This window comes from Triturus cristatus, chromosome 4_1, assembly GCF_964204655.1.
Source record: "Triturus cristatus chromosome 4_1, aTriCri1.1, whole genome shotgun sequence".
Taxonomy (NCBI): domain Eukaryota; kingdom Metazoa; phylum Chordata; class Amphibia; order Caudata; family Salamandridae; genus Triturus; species Triturus cristatus.
In genome coordinates, this window is record NC_140585.1 from 320,408,717 (window position 1) to 320,424,299 (window position 15,583).

The 15,583-nt window shown below is 48.0% G+C and overlaps 1 protein-coding gene across 7 annotated transcripts in view; it reads left to right on the top strand.

Annotated features, from left to right (window-relative positions):
• The window catches only part of KDM5A (lysine demethylase 5A), a 1,031,636-nt gene that overhangs the window by 409,583 nt on the left and 606,470 nt on the right, over nucleotides 1-15,583 (top strand). For all 7 annotated transcript variants that reach the window (XR_014981238.1, XR_014981239.1, XM_085652274.1 and 4 more), the window contains one exon: nucleotides 7,388-7,538. Coding sequence is in view for 5 of the 7 variants with exons in the window: in XM_085652274.1 (XP_085508400.1) it covers nucleotides 7,388-7,538 (151 nt within the window). In the remaining 2 variants the exon portion in view is untranslated. The remainder of the gene's footprint in view (nucleotides 1-7,387; nucleotides 7,539-15,583) is intronic.

A 15,583-nucleotide genomic window follows, 5' to 3' on the forward strand; every position in this document is an offset into this window, starting at 1 on the left:
CAGATATGACCGGGCTCATTATGACGAATTAGAAAGCATAATGCACCATCTCCCTGAAAAATATAAAGCTAGGGCCAACGAGTTAATTCAAGAGGGTAAAACAATCACGAATACCCTCATACATTGTGCCCTAGATGCAGCAGACACAGCCTTCAGGGCCATCAACACCAGCGTCCTTCTCCGTCACCATGCTTGGTTAAGAGTATCTGGTTTTAAACCAGAAGTACAAGCCTCCATCCTTAACCATCCCTTTGACCAGGAACATCTATTTGTGCCAAAGGTGGATGAGGCCTTAGAAAAAATGAAAACCCACACGGATACCGCAAAATCCAGGAGGGCCTTACAGTCTCACCCGCCCAGACGCTCCTTTCGCCGCTCCTCCTTTCGGAGTACATCCAGGGGCTACTCCTCAGACACAGCGTCCACATCATACAAATCCCCTACTCAGACCACCGTTACCAAAGAGGCAGCTACAGGGGTAACAACAACAAGGGCAGAGGCAAAACAAACCACGCCCGTTCTGCCACACCTCCTACCCAATGACTCCCCCCCCCCCCCCCCCCCCGCTCGTCCCAGACCATTCCACTCTGGTCGGGGGCAGACTCCAAAATTTCCTTCATGTCTGGGAGACCATCACCTCAGACAAATGGGTGACCCAAATAATTTGGTCAGGCTACTGCCTAGAACTAACATCTACCCCCCCAAACATTCCACCCAGGCAACGCCCAATGTCACAAGAACATTCAAAATTACTAAAGCAGGAGGTAATCTCTCTCCTACAAAAACAGGCAATAGGACACGTTCCTGTCAATCAACAAAATATGGGGGTCTACTCCCTATATTTTCTCATACCAAAAAGGGACGAGACTCTACGACCTATTCTAGATCTCCGGCCCCTAACATATACATACACTCAGACCATTTTCATATGGTAACGCTTCAGCAGGTACTTCTGCTCCTCTCCCAAAACGACTTCCTCACCACTCTGGACTTGAAAGACGCATACTTCCACATTCCAGTGCACCATGCACACAGAAAGTACCTCAGATTTGTAGTGGACGGACAACACTACCAATTCAAAGTGCTCCCATTCGGAGTCACAACAGCACCATGGATATTCACCAAGTGCCTGGCAGTAGTGGCGGCACACTTGAGAAGACAGCACATTCACGTCTTCCCATACCTAGACGATTGGCTGATAAAACCCACTTCATACAATCAGTGTGTACAACACACCTCCACCACAATTGAACTACTTCACCAACTAGGCTTCACGGTGAACCACCAAAAGTCACAGCTACAACCATCCCACATAAAACAATACCTCGGTGCCACCATAGACACCTCAAAAGCGATAGCCTACCCCAATCCGGCCAGGATTGCAAGCATTCAGGCTTTGCGACAAATATTCATACCTCAACACTCCCTTCCAGCACGAGTGTTCATGCAACTAATAGGGATGATGGCCTCTTGCATTTTCATAGTGCCCCACGTAAGACTCCAGATGCGTCCCCTCCAAGAGTGCTTAGCGCACCAGTGGAACCAAGGTCAACTGACAGATCTGGTGTTGGTAGACGGTCGCACCCATCGCTCTCTGCAGTGGTGGAACACAACAAACCTTTCCAAAGGTCGACCGTTCCTGGACCCGGTTCCCCAGATAATACTAACAACGGACGCATCGCTCTCCGACTGGGGAGCTCACCTATTACATCTCACCGTGCAGGGCACATGGACGCCTCAACAAAAGTTACTCCATATCAACCATCTGGAGTTACTAGCAATCTTTTTAGCCCTAAAATCTTTTCAAATACAGATTTCAGGCAAGGTAGTCCTCATTCGCACAGACAACATGACGGCCATGTATTATATACAAAAACAAGGCGGCACACACTCTCCACAGCTCTCTCAATTAGCACAGAGCATATGGAGATGGGCAATTCCCCACAAAATCTTTCTCCTAGCTCAACATGTCCCAGGAGTCCAAAACACCGTGGCAGATCTGCTCAGCAGACAGACACAACAAATACACGAGTGGGAACTTCACCCACAGGTTCTTCATCCGTTCTTTCAAATGTGGGGGCATGCACAGATAGACCTCTTCGCCACCCACGAAAACACAAAATGCCCAAGCTTCGCCGCCAGATACCCACACCCATTGTCCAAAGGAAATGCGATCTGGATGAACTGGTCAGGCAAATTTGCGTACGCTTTTCCGCCTCTCCCACTCATTCCATTAGTGGTGCGCAAACTACAACAACACTCCCTCACACTAATCCTAGTAGCTCCAACGTGGGCCAGATAACCGTGGTACACCACGCTGCTGCAACTCTCTGTAGTACCACACCAAAAACTACACCTCTCACCATGCCTCCTAACCCAGAACCATGGACAGATCAGACACCAGGACCCAGCTCAGCTCAACCTTGCGATCTGGCTCCTGAAATCCTAGAATTTGGGTACCTAAATCTTCCCCCTGACTGTATGAACGTCATCAGAGAAGCTAGACGACCTACCACTAGAGCGTGTTACGCTGCCAAGTGGAAACGATTTGTTTATTGCCATAACAACACCATCAATCCCCTGGACGTGTGCAATCAACACATCATAGGCTACTTACTCCACCTACAAAGGTGTAATCTAGCCTATACGTCCATTCGACTACACCTCGCAGCAATTGCAGCTTTCTTACAAAATAGGCAACATCTTTCACTCTTTAGAGTACCTGCCATTAAAGCCTTCATGGAAGGCCTAAAAAGAATAGTCCCCCCAGAGTACCACCCTCACCTGTGTGGAACTTAAATATTGTTCTCACAAGGCTAATGGGGCCTCCCTTCGAACCTTTACACAAATGTGAACTACAATTCCTAACATGGAAAACAGCTTTCCTTGTAGCCATCACTTCCCTTAGAAGGGTCAGTGAGATACAAGCACTTACCATACAAGAAACCTTTTCTTCAGATGCACCATAACAAGGTTGTTCTCCGTACCAACCCAAAATTCCTACCTAAAGTCATTTCCCCTTTTCACCTAAACCAATCTGTAGAACTACCAGTATTTTTCTCGCAACCACAGACCGTTGCAGAAAGGGCTCTGCACACACTAGATGTCAAAAGAGCCTTACTCTACTACATCGAGAGAACACAACCTTTCCGCAAGACCAAACAACTGTTTGTCTCGTTCTCTCCACCACACAAGGGCAACCCCATCTCAAAATCAGGGATAGCTAGGTGGATTGTAAAATGCATTCAGATTTGCTACCACAAAGCAAAACGAACGCTATCCGTTCCCCCTAAAGCCCATTCTACACGAAAGATAGGGGCTTCCATGGCATTTTTAGGGAGCATCCCATTAGATGATATCTGCAAAGCAGCTACATGGTCAACACCGCACACTTTCACTAAACATTACTGTGTAGATGTGCAAACCAAGCAACAAGCTAGTGTGGGCCAGGCTGTACTCAAAACATTATTTCAAACCACTGCAACAGATACCGGTGGTCACCGCTAAGGTTGGGAACTGCTATATAGTCAAAGCAAAAGTGTGTAATCTGCAGCTCATATGCCTCGAACGGAATATGCTACTTACCAGTATGCATCTGTTCTTGGCATGTAGAGCTGCAGATCTACACACGCCCACCCGCCTCCCCGGCTACCTGTATCTGTTCCAGTTTATCTTATTTAGATACACACATGGGTTTCTTCACTGTTATCACTACGCTCCATCTTTCCCTGCTGGCGAAAAACAATCTGAGGATGGAGCCGAAGCCCATGCGCAATACCATCCAAAGGAGGAGTCACCGACCTCGTGACTTCCAAAGTCTTTCCAAGAGGAAAAACAAACTGCAAACATCCGGGCCCAACACCAGATGGCGATCTATGCAAAAGTGTGTAGATCTGCAGCTCTACATGCCAAGAACAGGTGCATACTGGTAAGTAGCATATTCCTTTCTCCATAGGGTAACATTGACTGGTTTCTTCTGAAATTTCTTCAAAGTGTGGAGTTTTCAAAACTTAAAATATTCCCCAAAAATCAGCCGAGTAACGAAAACGAAAATACTCTCCTGCTAGCAGGTGATCTCCCAGTGCTGGATCTTGGTGCCCAGCACTGACCCTGAAAAATATTCACAACCGTTCTTACCAGTAACCCAATTTTCTTCCGTAGGAAATCATTGACTGTTTTTCTGTGAAATTTCTTGTGTCGATTTCTGCAAAGTTTAAATATTCTTTAAAAATCGTATAAATTGTGAAAACGTGATTACTGACCTGTTTTGGATAAAGGTCCCGGGACTGAGTCTAGGCACCCAGTACTGAATTACAAAAGTAACGAGAACATACTATACCTGCAACTTGAATTTTCTTCCATAGGGAATCATTGACTGTTTTCTATGAAATTTCTTCTAAGTGTCAACTTTTAAAATAGCAAAATATTACTTAAAAATCCTAGTAGTTACCAAGTCGACTTTTATCACTTGTTTCTAAGTACTGTCCCAGGACTGAATCTAGGATCCAGTCCTGGAATCACAAAAGTAATCCTGAAAGTAATCTAATGCAAATAACTTGAAACTTCCATTGAACTCAATGCATTATTGTGGTTAAAATTGTGTTGCCTATTGCAACAACTTGTAACTTTCTACAAAAGCCAATTGCATATTGCAAAAGTATTTATATAAAACATATAATTCTGAGAAAGTATATTTCAATACCTATTGTTGGTTCTAAAATAAAACAGACATATATTTTTTATAAACCATTGGCCTAGAGTTCAGTTATTGAGTGTGTGAAACCATTTTGCTGACTGAGTTTGTACAACAAATGCTTTACACTGTCCTCTGATATTGCCTTACTGCTCGACAAGCTACCACTTTAGAGAGTAAGGTTATATCTAACTTTAGCCTCTGCCAAACCTCAGGGGGGTGTGGACTCTGTACACACTGTACCTATTTGGGAACAGTATATACAGAGCCACTTTCTCACACCCTTTGATCAGCCTAACTGCTAAACCACACTAGCAAAAATAGCTCTTTTAGAATTATTCACTTTACCCTCTGTAGGTCTCTGGGGATCCACTGGACTCTGTGCACACTATAACAGATATACAGAGCCAGCTTCCTACAATGTCCATGCTACACGATCAGAGGCTGTTGCAGTCCAGCACATGCGGTGTGAGTCAGTGGGCATGCTCTGGCCAGAAAAGCTCTTCCTTGCCGTCTTTCTGCTCAGCAGTCATGGCCAGTGGTGTCTTCAGTGGATCTCTCAAACCTGGCTTCAGTTCATACCACCACTTTGTGGCCTAAGGAGTGAAGCGATATGTGGCGGTGGTCTGTACTTTGGGAGGGCGGGGTCACAAAGTAACTTGTAGTGTTGGCTTGCGGGATCAAGGCGGCACCATTGTGGCCCTGCCTTTCTGCAGTAATGGGTCCTTCTTGGAGCTTTTGGATTTCGGTGCAACACTGGTTAATATTACAGCGCCCTGTCTCTCCCCTGGAGGCTCCTTGAAGGGCGTGGAGACTGTTAGTGTAATACCAGATGATGCTCTAAGTTAAGAGATAGAAAAGTGCTTGTTTCCTTAAACATTTTTGCAGATCCTGCTTGGCTAGGTCTGTCACAGCTTGCTGGTATGACTTTAGGGACTAGATAATTATGATACTCCATAGTTACATATCAAACACTTTCTATGGAGGTGTCAGATCTCACTGCAGCCTCCCAAGAGTTTTTTTGCTCCAAGAATTAGTTCCACCCCCAAAAGGAGATCTGCTCTAGTTTTTTTCTCCTCGTCGGAGCAGAAATCTTAAGAAAGCATGACTGTAAATGTTATAGATTTGTATCCTGTCAGACAGAATGTAATGGTTCATGACTTAAAATTTTCATCTCTATTAAAGAAAATTTTGTGGGATGATGGGTATAGAGAAACAGGCCATTAGTTGTGTGGCCTGCACAAGTAATCGATCCACATTTGTCCTCCACTGGGAACCAAACACCCCATTGTAGCGCTTGACTTTCCAAGGCCTACTCAAGGAAAGTGGTGTGGGCTAGTAATCATCATTTGCTGACACACAGTAATACCACTCAATAATTAATTGTCTAGTCCATGCTTTTTCTTTTTCATAGAGTACTCCCAGCTGCAGAGCGCATGCTCCAGCATAGGGATTGCTTAAACATGCTAGTAAAGCCAGTGGTTAGCATCTTTCCTGTGACCCTTCCAACTTAAGGTCAGTACTTTTTCTAAAAACCTTGTGCCCCCGAGGGAAGCTGCAATGCCTCTGCATCTCCCCAGCACTTTTTTCGATATTTGTGGTGGTGGTCCCTCCATTCTGAATCAACCAGAGCAGGAGAAAATGTTTTTGTCCAACACAGGTCCCACAGGCCATTATGGGGCGCTCCCTCAGGAGCATGCAAATTAGTTGAGGGCCCTCCTGTTGCTCTGGGGAGAGTTTTCCTCTGCCCTGTCCTCTCCTGCGGACATGGTAGGGCTCGTCGTGGTGTCCTCCCATTCTCACCAAGCATGGGGAGCGGGGTGGGACTTCCGCTAATTAGTGGGGGGTGGTGCGCTCCCTCTTCCACCGATCTGGTTCCAAGCCAGAGTGGAGTCCCGGACCCCAGTGCATAGTGCGGCCTTAGGGTTGGGATCACCAGGCTCCCATGTCTCTGGGAAGGGTGAGGGGGCGGCTCCACGCTTGCCTCCTCCCTGGGGCCATAATAGCAGATTCTCCTTGCAGCGACCCCCGGGCACTGGCCCACTCTGAGAGATTTTTACAGCCGGTCAGTGGAGCGTCGCGCTCTCCGTGATCATGCGCCTAAGTATAGTGGTCCGGGCAACCAGTAGCCTCAGCGAATACTGCTACAATACCCCACCTGACTCGCTGGGCTCAGGGCACCCGCTCAAGTCTTCCAAATGCAGCAAGTGCATGGACTCCAAACAGCACCGGCTCCAAAACATCAGGCATGGCCACAAATCATCTGCAGTTCTTCATTCTGCCTTCTCTGCAAAACAGACACTTTGTGATCCTTCCAGGTGTATAATCCACTCCAACACAAACAATGTTGACAACTATGGTAGCACTTGTTAGATCATGATGGAGTTGCTTAAGAAAATGCGTCCCTTTTCCTGTCCCGTTAATTAGGCCTGCGTATCACTGAAATTATTTGAGTTTTGAAACTATGATTATTATATTGTTAGCCTGTGCCTTATAACATGTGCTTGCATTTCTTCCAGCTGCTTTCTTATGCTCCAGTGTCTTGTGTATTGGCAGTACGCCTTTAGGCGAATAGAAGATAGGATAGGCATGGGTGGGCCAATGAATGTGGGTATGTCAACTGTAGCACTGTTGCACTGCCCATAAATATTCATGACTACTGCGTCCGTTAATGCTAGTCATTTAATTTTGCAGATGTAATTGAGCTCAAAGTAATGCTGGAGGATGCAGAAGACAGAAAGTACCCAGAAAATGATCTTTACCGCAGACTCCGGGAGGCTGTGAAAGAGGCAGAGGCATGCGCCTCGGTGGCTCAGCTTCTGTTGAGTAAAAAGCAAAAACACAGGTAGAAGCAGATTTTACTTTTGAACAGTTGCCTTTTATCACATTGTTTCCACAGGAACTGTTTCTGATACCACCAATGGAAAAATAGACTCTAGATTGCAGAAAGAAAGGCTTGGTGCTACCGTTGTTGTCTATGGTCAAACATTTCTTAGGGTGCAGTACCGCTATCAAGTACATACATGCCAACAGACCGTATGCAGGCAGGAGACTTAAGATTTTTTTTAAGGCAGTAAAGGCTTTATTTTATATGTCTCCGGCCTGAAATTGCTTCTACTTCCATAGAAGTCAATGGAGAAAATACATTGCCCCAATTTTTTGCTCCAAAATCTCCCATTTTTCTCATCTAAAATGAGGGCATGTATGCAAGGAAGACATTGAAAGTCCTACACTGGAAAAACGTGTATGGATGATCAAATTAAAATGTTTACTGAATCAAGTTATTGAACACTGTGACACTGTGACATGCAGGTATTTCTGCTTAACTTACTCTCTTTTTTTTGTTTTCCTTCAAACTTTCCACTTTAAAAAAAATCTTTTTCTGTGTTTACTGCTTTATTGGTGTCAACTGTACCCACCTGTATGTGGCCCATGTGTATGTCTACACGCCATCCTTCACAACCACCACCATGGGAAATGTCCACTCTGTGGCAAGATGACACTATTAAACACTGCACACATATTTTGCAAAAAGTTTCTTGTACTTGAAACATTTCCGTCTCTCAGGCTGCACTGTGACGAGGAGCAATGATCCAGTGATCTGGGCTAATATCGCTCCCAGGCACACTTCTTCAGCTTTTGTGGCCTTATGCTGCCAACAGCAAGTCATCCATCTGGCTTTTGGAGTCTCTGCTTCTGGCTGGGCTAGGACAACAGCTTCTCCACAAGCAGGACACTGCAGGCGTAGTCCTTTCCTTTATTAGCCCTAGGAGCAGCAGGTGCAGCCCATCGTCTGCAGCCTCTTATTTGCCGGTTCCAAAGTTAGCAGTGCAGACCTTCTTTGGCCCTCTACTCCAGTCCAAGTGAGATCTGAGTTCAGGGTGCCAGGGTTCTTTGTATGACCAGAAATTGCCCTTAGAGGAGCTTGCAGTAACGCCCAGTGTGACTTCTTGCCAGGATGAGGCCTATATTGTTGTCCTTGTAGCCGTTGACACGTTTTACCAGCAGACAGATGGATGTCCCATGGCCAGCCTCAGCAAGAGGCCACTGGAAAACTGGCAACAGAGTGGTAACTTTCTAAATGTTGCATGTTGCATGTGGCAACAGGTTACATTAATTTCGCTTGGGCATTAAGTTAGGCTTAATGTGTCAAGTTGTTTGATACCTTTAAGTACCAACTTTGGAAGTCCCCTTCAGAAGTTAGCACAGCTGAGTTGTCAGTGTGTAACTCTGTAATTCCCAATGGAGCTACCAGTCTCTCCCACAGTTTAAATGGCAATAGCTATTTTTTATTGTGAGAACATGTAAAACACATGCTCTACTTTTTAATATGCTGCACCCTGATGTAGGCTTTGATAGGCCTGCTGTACCAAAGACTTGCATGTATTAAAAAGGGAGTTCTGATGGATACATCTGCCTGTAGATTCCTCACCTTTCGAATTACATTTGCGCCAGCATTCCACGGAAAAAATGTTCATAGCTCACCCACGTCGACGAGGACATCAAAATAGCACGGCTCCGCTCGCAACTCTATATGACTTAATCGGAGCTATAAAAAGACCTTGTCGGCGTGCTGATGTCCGTTTCCTTTTTTCCGCGCCATCGTCACGCAATGGGTTCTCTAGGACTCTCTATTTCTTTGTAGGCTTAATATTGTAACAGTCTATCTGTGGTTGTAGCACTGCGATGGCTACACAGAAGAAGTCAGGGTTCATACCTTGTTCGGAATGTGAGGGTCATGTGTCCATCACGGACCCCCATGAAGATTACCTTTGTTGTATATCGTCGGTTCATGACGATGAGGGATGTGCATCTTGTCGAAGAATGAATCCGAAGGCTCTTAAGGAAAGAGAGGCAAAATTATTTATGGACAGAGCGAAAAAGGAAAAGAGAGGCCGCAAGAGTACCAAGTTGAAGTCCCCGACCCCGCACACCTCAAGGTCATCCAAAAAACACAAGAAGAAGTGGTGTCATGGGTCCAGGCATCGGTCTTCGAAGGGCAATTCATCGAGGTCGGCTTCCCTAGTGCAGTGGCGTCATAGAAAAGATGACATCTCGCCTTCTCCGCAGGCGACTCCAGTACATTCTCCGGTGCTGATGGATTTGCCAGTGTCTCCTGTATCTCCTGCTTCGCCTATTCTGGCTCTGGTGTCTCTGGCGCCACAGCCAGTACCCTCCTAACGGCCTCAAACTGAACCAGACCAGGCGGCTCCGGATCCATACCCACCTTTTACAGGTCCAGGTGTGGATCCGTCGCATTTCCTAAATGCGATGTTTGGCATGTTTGCCAAAGCGGCTAACCCATCCGGTGCGCTGGCTGGCCCAGTGGGACCGCTTTACTTTATTTTGGGCATTCCCTACCATTATGCCCAGGCACCGTTCGTGCCTTTCATGCCGATGACTCTGTCATGGCCTCTCCCGATGCCGAGGTCCTCGACGCCGATCCCGCAGGTTTCCCTGGCACCGTCAGGCTCTGGCCCGATGCCTTCCTGACTTCGTGCCGCCCTGCTGGCAACTATTGAGGGACCTCCTTCGATGTCAGCTCCGATGTGTACCACTGACCAGTCCTCGGGATCGGTTTGATGACTGAGGGGTCCACCTCTTGATCTAACCAAGCCTACAAGCCGTGATGGCACAGGTCATCGGAAGGATCAAGTGGGGGAAGCAAAGGAAGGGAACAGCGGGGAGGGAGATCTGCAAAGAAAAAGAATCATCCATGTAGAGATTGTAATAGAAACAAAAGTAGAGGGGGTGGGGGCGCCTTCTGTGCAGGCGAGCTTGATTTGGGTATCTCCTTCTCTAGACTCCACCGTTCCTCACAGGGATAAAGCGTAGACCTCTACCACTCATACAACCCCTGTTAAAGATAGAGCCAGAGAGAATACCATTAAACAAGACTGTGGATATGTTACTTCACATAACACAGCAAGCCACATTCATTCAGCCACATCAGCTCATCCCCTTATTTGCTGCTTTACTCAGTAGCGTAATTGTCTGTGATTCATACGACCTTGACTGTGTATGGTTCCAGGGTAATGACTCTTACACGGCCTTCTGCGGGACCATAGCAACTAGTAGAACTCGGTGAAGGTGAGACACCCTTAGGACATATAGTAGCAACACACCCCCGCCGGCCGACAATGCTGGCCGAACATATCCGAAGCGCAAGCAGTGCTGGCAACCAGGAAACGCCAGCCTCCGCACGAGCAGCAGCTCACCAACGGAGGATGGCACAAGAACACGAATATGCAGCGGTGCAACGCACCCTTACCGGACCAGGACTGCCACGACAGGAGCTGTAGCGGACGAAAGTTCCCCAATGCTCTGAATTTCCGACAGCGTCTCGGGACTCAACTTCCGGCTTTATGCGTCTTCGCGTGACGCGCTAAGAAGTCTGGGTAGTGTAGTTCACGTCAGCGCGGCGGACGGCCGGTGACGTGTTCCGTCTCTCTTGTCGTGCGCTCGCAGGAATGGGACTATGACACGATGTCACTGGTGCCGTGCCTGGCGCTGCCGATACTGATTCCAAAGATGCAGTCCAGGAGGGAGGCACAGAGGCTTCTGGAAGAGGAGGACTTGCAGAAGTCTGTAGATGACTTTGAAGATCTTGAGGAGGCCTTTTGATTGGACACTGCTCTGGAGTGGGAGCTCTCTTCTACCAATGCTCTACCTTCTCAAGACGTGGCTCCATATCACACTGTTATTAGAAAGGCTGCCTACCTTTTGGATCTGCAGTTGCCCACTGCTGAGTTAGAGTCTAACTTTCTGACTGAGGCTTTGCACTCTCCTTTAGTGGTAGAGCCTTTGCTCCCATTCATTGAAGCTCTGACGGAGCCAATTTTGGTGGTGTGGTCGTAGCCAATGTCTGCCCCGGCTGTCTCCAGGGCAGTAGCAAGATGTTATAAGGCTGCATCTGGAGATCCAGCTTTTTTAACCTCTCATCCTTCACCGGAAAGCTTGGTGGTTCAAGGTTCACATTCTTCCAGACAGTGGGCAAGTTCCTTCCCCTCCGCCCTGGGGGAAAGGGATTCTAAAAAGCTGGAACAGTCAGCTACAAAGGTGTTCTTATCGGCTAGCATGTCCTTGAAATCCACTAATGCCACATGCCTGTTAAGGTATATCCATGCCTTGATGAACACATCCAAGGAGGTGGCTCCTAAGCTGCCTGAGGATGTTTGAGGACCCTTTATGGAGGTGTTGACTGATACACAAACATCAGCCCTTCAGGTGATCCAGTCGGGTCTAGATACAGCGGACTCAGTCGCCAAGTTGATGGGCTCTTCGGTGGCGACCAGGAGACAAGCCTGGTAAGAGGATCTGGATTTTCACCGTACATTCAAGCCACTCTGCTGGATCTTCGCTTTGATGGCTCCAGGCTCCTTGGGGCAAAGGTAGATTCAGCTCTGCAACAACGTTTTAAGGATAGCAAGGATACTGCTAGATCCTTAGTCCTACAGTTCCAGCCTAGTGATTTTGGTTACAAGAGATTTTATGGGTTTGAAAAGGCTGCTCCATTTCAAGGCAGTCAGCAGCAGAAACCCCTGTATAAGGCGTACAGAGGGAAGGGAAGAGGTTGCCTGTGAGGGGCTGCTCTCCAACAGGTCTCTTCCTCCTCCCCCTACTCCTCCTCTCCTGTCCCCCCTGACTGGATCGGCAAGCAAGCAGCTCTAGATCCCACATCTTGGAGCATGTTGGACCCGTAGGAGGCCGGGTGTTCCATTTTCTACAAAATTAGAAATCTGTTACATCAGATCTTTGGGTTTTAAATCTCTTAGAAAATGGGTACACCCTTCTTTTCCAGTGTTGTGTAGTTCCTATAAACCTATGTTGGAGGCATGTGAGCTGTAGATCACATGCTTTGCATAGCCCGCCATCTAGTGTTGGGTCTGGATGTTTGAACTTTGTTTTTGTTTGAAGAAGTCTTTTCCAGTCACAAGGTAGGTGACTCCTCCTTTCGGTGATAGTGCGCATGGGCATTGGCTCCATTCTTAGATTGTTTTTTTCCGCCATCGGGTTCGGATGTGTATTGCTGCGCTCCAGTTCGCCACTGTTTCCCGCGTTCCCTTAGACACGCAATCCACTACCCTCGACAGTATTGTTTCTTGATCGCCTTTTCCATTCTCCACGTATCGTTTCGACTCAAACATCTTCGATCGGAAAACTCGTGGAGGGTGTGAGAAAGTGCCATCTTTCTTGCATGGTATGCCCCCACTTTTTGCTGAATTGCTGATGTACTTTGACTGAGTGTGCCCTGGGCTCCTGCCAATCGGGTACCGAGGGCCTGTGTTCCTTCCCTAAAAACTGCATGAAGCCTAAACCCAATTGGCATGTCTGGCCACATTTCAGCCCCTGGTAAATGGTACCCTAGGTACCCAGAGCCTTGTGACCAGAGAAGGCCCCTAAGGGCTGCAGCACTTATTGTCCTACCCTTAGAGGCCCTGTACCCTGACACACACACACTGCCTTTGCAAGCTGAGTGTCTTGGTGCATAACAAAACAGAGAGTCGACATGGCACACATCCCTGTGTGCCATGCCCACAAAACACACTGCCCTGGCATACCTCAGTCACCCCTCTAGCTGGGTGCCCTATGCCAGTGGTGTGGGTACAGGTGCATGAGCCCTGTGCCCCTACAGTACCCAGGTCCATTCATGGGTACTGTAAGTGCAGTGCTGCCATTAAGAGTATATGGTGCTGGGAGGTCGTCAACACGAACTCCACAGCACCATGATGGTAATACTGAAGACTGAGAAGTTTGGTATCAAACTTCTCAGCACATTAAACCCACACTGATGCCACTGTGGGATTTAATGTACAATGCACGACTTAGAATTGCCCCCTGAACCTAACCTACAATCCACGTCTTGTCTGAGGGGCTGCCTAGGCTGCCACACAGCAGACATGTTGCTGGACCCCTGGGCAGAGAGCCATTCGCGCTCCTGGGCCTGCAACAATGCACATCCTGGGCGAGGTGCTAGGTCTCCTCCCCAGGATGGCTTCAAAGGCATGCCGCCTTTGTGAGCTTCTCCAGGCCACTTTTGTACTCAGCAACTGGCCCACACCGGTTCTGACCCCCACTCTGGCGGGAAGACTGGCGGGAAACCCCAAGGAAGGAAAGGGGGTGTGCCAGCCTCTGCCAACCCCACCCCTCCGGTGGGGGAGGCGAGGTGATGCACATCTCCGGGCTCTCGCCATCTTGAATATGGGGAGCCCTGCCCAATCAGACTAGGCTACTGCCCCCCTCCGACAGGAGAGTGGCAGGATAGGGGGTGTACCCACCCCAGGGAAGGGACCCATTGGTCCCTGCCCTTTACCTCCCTGTAACGAACCCAAAATTTAGTATTTAGGGACACCCTGCACCTTCCTTCCTCAGATCCCGATTCCGAAACAAACAAGAAGATCAAGAAACAAGAAACCTGCCGTGCAGCGGCTAACAAGAGGAAGACACCAACTGATTTGGCCCCAGCCCTACAGGCCTGTCGACCCTCGAACGTGCTCCTGCTAAACCCTGGCGTCTCCAGTGGTCAGCAACCTCAAAAACCCCGGAGGACCGGACTGCCTTGTGACTCTACAAAGACTGGGACTCCCACGAGCAGTGGTCCTGCTCAACAACAAGCAACAACCCCTGGCACCAGCCAGGAACCACGAACCCTGCACACACGGCACCCGCCAAGCCTGGCCTGTGCCTGAGTGGACAAAGACCATGAGGACGTCCCCCTGGCGACTGTGACCCAGAATCCAGCATTCAAAGGCCCACCTCGACGCTTTTGACGACTCCTGCAGCCTCAGAACCAGGGGCCCCTCCAATCGTGTCCAGCCGAGGGTAAGATTTCCTGATGCCAAAAGACCCCCTGTGCCCAACTCCTGGGTGCCTACCTATCCTCCAACTTCCCAACTTACCTCTCGAAGTGGTGGTCGCTCCTGAAGAATCTTCGTCCCCGAGCTTGCAGCCTTTGTTCGTCACTGAGCTTCTCCATTGAAATCCATTGAGCGCCCGACGGCTCAAAAGCACCCTGCACCCAGCCACCGAGTGCCTCTGGGAGTGCAACCTCTATCCTAATCTACTTCCCCACTTGCCCTGAGCAAGTGACCAGGAGCCCATCTCCCACAGCCGCGTGGCCTGCTTGCCAGCAGCCACCAACCAAAGGCCCCCTGCTCGCTATAGGATAACATTGAGCCTAACTCTCTTTGCATCCGGCTGCCCCTGTGCCGCTGAGGGTGTAACAACTGTACCTACCTGACCCTGGGAGACCCCTGAGTCTATGCCCAGAACCTTAACTATGCCTGTCGAGTACTTACACAAAAACCGATAACTCACTTTTCTTCCATAGGGTAACATTGACTGGTTTCACTTGGACATTCTTCTAAGTGTTGAATTTTGAAACTTTAAAATATTCATCTAAAATCAGCCCAATAAAGAAAAGGAAATTACTCACCCTTTATCAGGAGGGATCCCAGTGCTGGATCTTGGTGCCCAGCACTGACCCTGAAAAGTAATTACAACTGTACTTACCGCTAACTTGATTTTCAGTTCAGTTCAAATACTTTATTCGACAATTAAGTCGTAAAAGTGACATATAACAGCCATATATAAAAACAAAATGCATCAGCACATAATGATCAATACAAAATTACATTTGTGAAACAACATTATAAAATAAGATATGGAAAAAAATAGTCCCTACACGTAAATGCAACAATGAACAGTCCACACGATAAAACAAGCTAATCAGATGCCTAGTCGCAGGTCACTTTAGCATTAATCAGTCTAGATCGAATTGCCCAGGCCCACTTTATGTATTTTGACATTGCGATTGAAATTGTCGGACTTGGGTCTGTAGACAGGATTCTCATGGCCTCCTCATACCTTCGGGTACCTATTAATCGAAAG